This window comes from Montipora foliosa, chromosome 6, assembly GCF_036669935.1.
Source record: "Montipora foliosa isolate CH-2021 chromosome 6, ASM3666993v2, whole genome shotgun sequence".
Classification (NCBI taxonomy): domain Eukaryota; kingdom Metazoa; phylum Cnidaria; class Anthozoa; order Scleractinia; family Acroporidae; genus Montipora; species Montipora foliosa.
Window position 1 is genome coordinate 64,091,205 of NC_090874.1, and position 7,065 is coordinate 64,098,269.

At 37.6% G+C, this 7,065-nt stretch overlaps 1 protein-coding gene across 1 annotated transcript in view; it reads right to left on the minus strand.

The window, feature by feature from the left end:
* LOC138008140 (proline-serine-threonine phosphatase-interacting protein 1-like) overlaps positions 1-5,404 on the minus strand; it is a 19,606-nt gene extending 14,202 nt beyond the window's left edge. Inside the window, exons 1-4 of the mRNA XM_068855359.1 lie at positions 5,249-5,404; positions 4,590-4,690; positions 3,438-3,512; positions 2,885-2,919 (exon numbers count right to left, since the gene is read on the minus strand). Coding sequence (XP_068711460.1) covers positions 2,885-2,919; positions 3,438-3,512; positions 4,590-4,690; positions 5,249-5,275 — 238 coding nt within the window. The 5' untranslated portion in view covers positions 5,276-5,404. The remainder of the gene's footprint in view (positions 1-2,884; positions 2,920-3,437; positions 3,513-4,589; positions 4,691-5,248) is intronic.
* Positions 5,405-7,065: the final 1,661 nt, after the last annotated feature.

A 7,065-nucleotide genomic window follows, 5' to 3' on the forward strand; every position in this document is an offset into this window, starting at 1 on the left:
CTAATTTGTGCTGTATAACCGAATTTATGAAAACTGACTCCAGTGCTCCTAACCCTTCAAGAAGTCATTTCCGGAATTTTTTTAAAAATATTAAATACTGACTTTTTTACGAGCGCTAAAAGTGAAGGCAGTCGGCCGACTACTTTTTCACCTATCGTTCGCATTAGTCCCCCACTCGGCCAAATGTGTCTATTTATTGAGCGTACCTAATGTAAGAAAAGGACATCGTGCAAGCTAGACTTGCTGGTATGTCCTTTACTTACGTCACAGCTAAAAAAGTGTCATATATGGGACGTTTCTCATTGGCTCATTGCTAATGAGCACACGAGACAATAATTTGTCCAGCGGGGCCTATAGTGCGCAAAAATTAAAAATTTCAGTAACTTCAAGCGCTCGTAAGAAAATCAGGATTCGATATTTTTTTAAATTTTTGCCAAAAACCAACCAAAAACATAACAATTTGAAGGGTTAGGGGCACTTTCACGGTTTGAGACATATAGAGCTGGAGATTTTCCAATGTCCATGACAATAGCTAGGAGAACAAAAATCAAGCCCTAATAATAACTTCAGTTTAACATACACTGTAACTTTGAAATGTCTTTGGGACCAGGCTTCAATTAACTTTAACAAAAAAAAGGACAAAACAACATTGCGTGTGTAATAATACTCTTGTTTGTTGCCAAACTATGCATCAAACGTAGCCTGTCATAACAGCATCAACAATACCCGGACCAGATCACAGATCAGATCACAAATCGGATCGCAGATCAAATCATGGATCAGATCACAGACTGGATCACAGGCAAGATCAAGGATGGGATCACCGATCGGATCATGGATCGGATCGCGGACTGGATCACAGACTGGAGAAAAAGAAATAATCATTCATAAAATAACAAATAAAAAATAAAAGTGAAAAACTAAAATAAATTACATTGAATGAAAATAAAGTCTGTGTGACATAATGGAGCATAGGCCCCACTGGAAGTTATTTTGCCCCAAAACTCAATGTAGTCACCTTCACAGCTGTGTTGAGAAGTGTTCATTCGTTCGTTCTTTTTCCTTTAATATATAATTATGATATATATTCTATATACAAGGCTAAAAGTTAAAATATTAAAATATTCAAACCAAACGTTTTCGGCTGTTTGCCATCATCAGGGATAAAATGGGTGACCGTCCGCGCGTACATTTATATCTTAATGTAATTCCCAAAGGGAAGAGTTTGGAGACATAAGAAATGACTTGTTTGTTCAAACTGGGGCGGAATTGTTGGATCGTTAGCCCCTCGACGATCCTACGCTTGTGAACATATATGATGTAAATAATGTACATATATACATACTTTTACCATAGAATTTGAGAATATTTAGCTTAGATTTACATAGTTAGATTTTATATTTACATGTATATTTAGTAGTATTTGTAAGGCGCATTAGATCATATATTGTAATGCATTTTGCGCCATAAAAGTATTAAATTATTATTCACTGCATGGCAAAATCAGTTAGTACAGTAACTGTTATTATTTCTTTTGTAAGATCATCTCATGTGATACGTTTCCTTTATTCAATATTATTTAGCACCCACAAGAAAAGAGGCGCAAAACGAGGTGAGGGTTAAGATTGTTTTAGATATGACCACTGTTCAAAGTGCACGTATGCAATTCATGTACACGTTATTATTAGTTTCTTACACACTTAGAGATTTTGAATTCCATGAGCATATTGAACTAATGATCAATGAAATCACAGAGGATTTTTGACGATCACTATAGACCCTATGCAAAAATGGCTTCCTTTAAATTATTCTTTTGTTCATATTCAAAATAGCCCAACTAACCTCGTTTTTGAGACAAAAATTCTAAAGAATTTGTTATCCCGAACGAGGTTGGTTGGGCCATTTTGAATATGAACAAAAGAATAATTTAAAGGCAGCCATTTTTGCATAAAGTCTATACAGTAGTTCATTATATATGTATCTGGTCACACTTGGTAGAAATTTTTAACTTTTCTATAAAAAAAAAACAAAAAAAAAAATGCAAAACTGAAACCGGATATTAGAAAACTTTTTATTCAGACAAGTAGAGTCCAAAACATTGATCCGATCCGTGACCTGATCTGCGATCCGGTCTGGGTATTGTCAATACCGCCTGTTGTAACATTAAAAAATGATAAACAATTAACTAATAATAATAATAATAATAATAATAACAACAACAACAATAATAATAATAATAATAATAATAATAATAATAATAATCTTTATTGAAATATACTCTTAGGCAGACATGACAAGTGTACAATTCAATACTAATGAGAACAAATACACCACTGTAATTAATACTAAATTATAAGACCAAGTATACTATGCAATACTATAATATTACATTTAAAACACTCAATACTAGAAAATTCAATAGCTACACAAAGCCAAAAAGTCCCTATTTATGAAGCGGTGCTTCAAGCGTTCAGATCTGACTTGTGGTAAAATATAGTTGACCTCTCTCCCGGAGTGTGCGTGTTTTCTTTGGGGGAAGTAGATCGTTCAGGCAATGATTTTGGGCTGTAACCTTGCTCCATAATCTGGTATCCTTAGTTCTTATTAGTTCTGCAATAGATGGTCGCTTATTTGTATAACCATATTTGACTGTGCGCTTAATGAAACTATCTATCTGGGAAAGGAATTTCCCATCATACGCACAGGCCCAGACCTCAATGGCATACATAAACAGAGACATAACAAGGCTATCAAATAGTAAAGTTACATGTAACTGTTGTGATAAATATCCGTAAAACTTACAAACTCTCAGAATATAACTAAACTTTACCCAAAATGTGTACATGTATTAAAATCTTCAATGAAGAACACTGAGACCAGGTACCTGCTTTGAGTATCTCCCAAGATTCTTTGAGGGTGCTGGAAGAAAAAAACAAAACAAATTAGTAGAGCAAGTAAATAATAGATGGTTTTCACCTGATGTCACAGCAGCCATGTGGTGCACAGAACAACAGAGAAAAATTTGACTCCATTATCATGCAAAACATGAGTCATAATTCGCTATTGTTTTGTGCACAAACATGGCCGTCTCATCACGTTATTGAAAACCATCTATTTAATACATGTACTACAAGTTTGCCACACCATAGTTGAGTTTGCACCAAAACCATACCTATTTTATTGCAGACAATTCTCCAGAAATGAATGCAATGAAATACAATGAAACTTGTAACCTCATTATTAGAAATTGGTAGCTAAAATTTACATGTAATGCTTACCGGTAGACTTCTTTATTTATTAAATGAAGAAACTTTGTGTTGGAAATCAAAAGTGGGTGTCCTTCTGATTATATAGTGTGCATTTCTGGACATATACATGTACATGTAGATAGGAGTTAGAGCCATCATCATCATCATTTCTAACAATATCTGCCTCACCCAATTTCCTCCTTGCCTTTTGCATTTGTTGCAATTCTAATTAAGGACTTGCCATACTTTTCCTCTGCATCCGCTCTGAAATCAAGTAATGCAGCATCCAAAACAATTTGTATCAAATTAATTTAAATAACTGTACTGTCAAAGTATTAATCATTTTAAACCTGTGCTCAGTGTTACTGTATTTTAGGGGGTTTCAAGAAATACTTGCATGTGGGTTTATCACTTAAAAATTCTAAATTAGGAGGTAATGTAGCAACAGAGTAAAAAAGGCAAAGCTAAGTTGAACCATGCATATGGACAACCAAGAAGAGCTACAAAGACTTGACCAGAAAGACCAAATTTCATGTTCAATACAATACAATAATACATACTTAATTGACCGCTCCCCATAGGGGCTTAAATTCAGGGCCAATTTTGAAACACAACGAAATGACGGAACAGACCAACAACAACAACTGTTAAGAATCCCGATAATTTTTTATACATACTTAATTGACTGCTCCCTGTAGGGGCTTTTCAGGGCCAATGAAACACAATCAACGAAACGACAGAACACAAGAACAACTGTTAAGAATCCCAACTGGCCGGAGGCAAACTAGTTGGCTATTTACAAGTGCAGCTGGGAAGTTGAACCAGGGACTGTAAGACCAGGAACAAATTCAACAAGTGATTCAAACGGGTCTTGAACCCGGGATATCCGGATCCCAAGGCAAGCGCCCTAACCACTGGGCCACACTGCCTCAACACTGTAAGACCAGTTTCTCATGGTAGTGTCATATCATAAACACTAGAAGAGTGCTTTTAATTCTTAACTTAATAGGCTAATTGGTTTTAGTATCACCCAACTAGTGGACTAATGCAAATCCTGCATTTCGATTGGCTACGCCACTAGAGGTCTATTAGTAATAGTCAATTAGACCAATTTCGCCCTCAATGGCGAAAACAATTTCGCCCTCAAGGGCCACGGGTCAATAGCCCATTCGGCTTTGCTTCATGGGCTACATGTATTGACCCGTAGCCCGTGCGGGCAAAGGGTCTAAATTATTGTTAAATACATGTACATAGGTATTCATAGTAGAAAATTAAGAAATATCACTATTCCACGGTTGCAACACTACTCAGGCACCAAAGAAAACTGAATATGATTTCTACCTTTGCCTTAAAAACTCTTCAAAGTCCTGGCACATCTGCTTCCCATCTCGCATACGTTCACAGAGCACATCAAACCCAGCTGTGCTGTTAAAATCTGTGCCCTGCATTGACAAACCAGAAAAAGCTAAGTAAAGGTACAACGCAAAAATATGTGATATACTGTATAGGATGCTTGTACTATTAGTAGGTACTGGTTAATAAGGAACTGAAATTTTGCGTACATACAGTACAGTGCTATCGAAAAAATAGGCTACTAAACTGGCCATACACAAGAGGATTACTACAATTCCATCTATACGGTACAATAAACTCAGAAGTTTCTCAATCAAGGAAGCAATTAACTTTAATTATGAAATGAGCGGAGCCAACTTAAATAAACACGCTGATATAAACAAACAACAGACATTTCCTCATTTAAACTACATACGACGTATAATTAAAAGCAAAGGTAATGATAAATGAATGAAGCTTATCAACAAAGAAAAAATAGTCCACTGACAACAAGGTCAAACTACTTAATACTTATATAATGGAACTGGATGTAATTCGGCATGAAGATGATTCTAGCTTTTGAAGGGGTCTCTCTGACGGTTCCTTTCGAAATCAGCTTGAGCAAAATAGAGTAGACAAAGATACTAAACATTCAGAATAAAACTTACCCAAAAGCAAGTTCCAAAAGTCGTCATCTTGTTTCAGAAGTATCTAACAAATTTCACAAAACATAAGACAATACCGAAACTTCATCATAGCCAAGGCGGAAATAATTTTATATCAAAGTCCCGGATAACAAGGCAGTGTGACTGTTTCGAGTACTTCCGGTTGCCAAAAAATTAATTTTAAAAGGCAGAAAAAGAAGGAATGTGAATTCAAAAACGTTCTATAACAATGGAGAGTTGGCTGGTTTCAATCGAGAAATCACTGATCGCGTCTTCTGTTTACAGAAAGGAGGTTGATTGCTGGCGAGCGAATCGCGTGACATTATGTTATGCTAGCAAATATAACATGGGTGTGTGTGCGGCCTCAGCTTTCCCTCATGATATTTTGGCAGCAAAGACAAATATGTTATTTGCCAGCTGAAAGGTCCGTATAGCGCAAAACTGTGACTGAGCTCTGGGAAAGGCTGCCCGAGGCCGAGGCTTTTTAAAGACCGACTTCACAGTTTTGCGCCATACGGACCAACCACTAGCTAGTAAATAAACGTCCTTATTTATTTTTTTCGTCTCTCTCTCCCTTAATCGCTGACTCGCACCGCCCTTGATAGCGAATGCAGTAAGCGACCTACAAACTGAACGTTTCAAAGAGAAATATTTTAATTTGAATTCTATTTCCACGTCTCTTGTCTAATAAACTGATATGTTTTGAAACACTTATTCTGTGTACGTCAATGGATTCGGTGTCTAAAAATCGTCACAGTGGGGAGTTTAAGATCTACGACGCGACGGCAACGTAAACGTCACAAATTGTGCATATTTCATTGGCAAAAACAATAGCTTTGCACGGTCTGCACGTGCATCTTTAGTTTTTGTGAATTTCTTTCACATTTTCGGCAAATCTGCGACGTGAAATGACCAATTCTCAAGTTTTACGGAGAACGTAAACAAAAGGCTGAGAATTTGAATTTTCTGTCGTATATTCAATACCGCACCTCCTAATTCAGTTCCTGGAAAGTTACACTAGTTTTTAGAAGTTAGACAAGCCGACATAATGACGAAAAAGATTAATAAACCTGAACTTGCAATTTTAAATGACGTTTTCGTTACCGTCGCGTCGCAGATCTTAAACTCCCTAATAACACAAGCTCACGCAACCAGGGCTCGGATTCCGCCCCGGGTTGGTGGGCAAGACAGAAAAAAATCTGAGTGCTAGGGTTATCCTAGCGCTGGGTTAACCCTAGCTGCCTTGAAAACGCGCTGCTAGAGACAACTCGCCGGCCTGGGACAACTTTTTAGCGGTTTCCATTGTATTTGCGATGCTGGCGATTATCAAGCACGCAAGGTTGTCCCGGGTGGTAGGGTAACCCTACCTGTGGAATTTTGCTTGTAAACCCGGGCTATCTTTGACCCTTCTGCTAGGGTCAGTAGGGTTACCCTACCTGCTTGTAAACAGGGCCTAAGTCTTCACAGCGAAAGACGGCTTCAAAGGCCTCAAGAGAACGAGAAAGAGTGGTCTCGAAGGAACGTCATGGTTCGGCGCTCAAAGGCAGACATTTAGGCATAGCCTGGTAATCCAATATATTCGCAAAAAAAAATTGTAAAATCCTGATGCAGAATGGTCAAACTGGCTTTGCATAAAGGTCTGTAAAGGTCTGTTCATATTTCTCCGCAAAATTGGAGGCCCCCCATCCCTTCCCCAGTCAATCGTCGCTTTCCATAACGATATGAAGGCCACAGTCCAGTTCGATGGATTAACATCGGACAGCCTTTGTAGCAGAAGCGGAGGGAAGTAGGGTGGCGTACTGGCACCAACACTCTTTCAC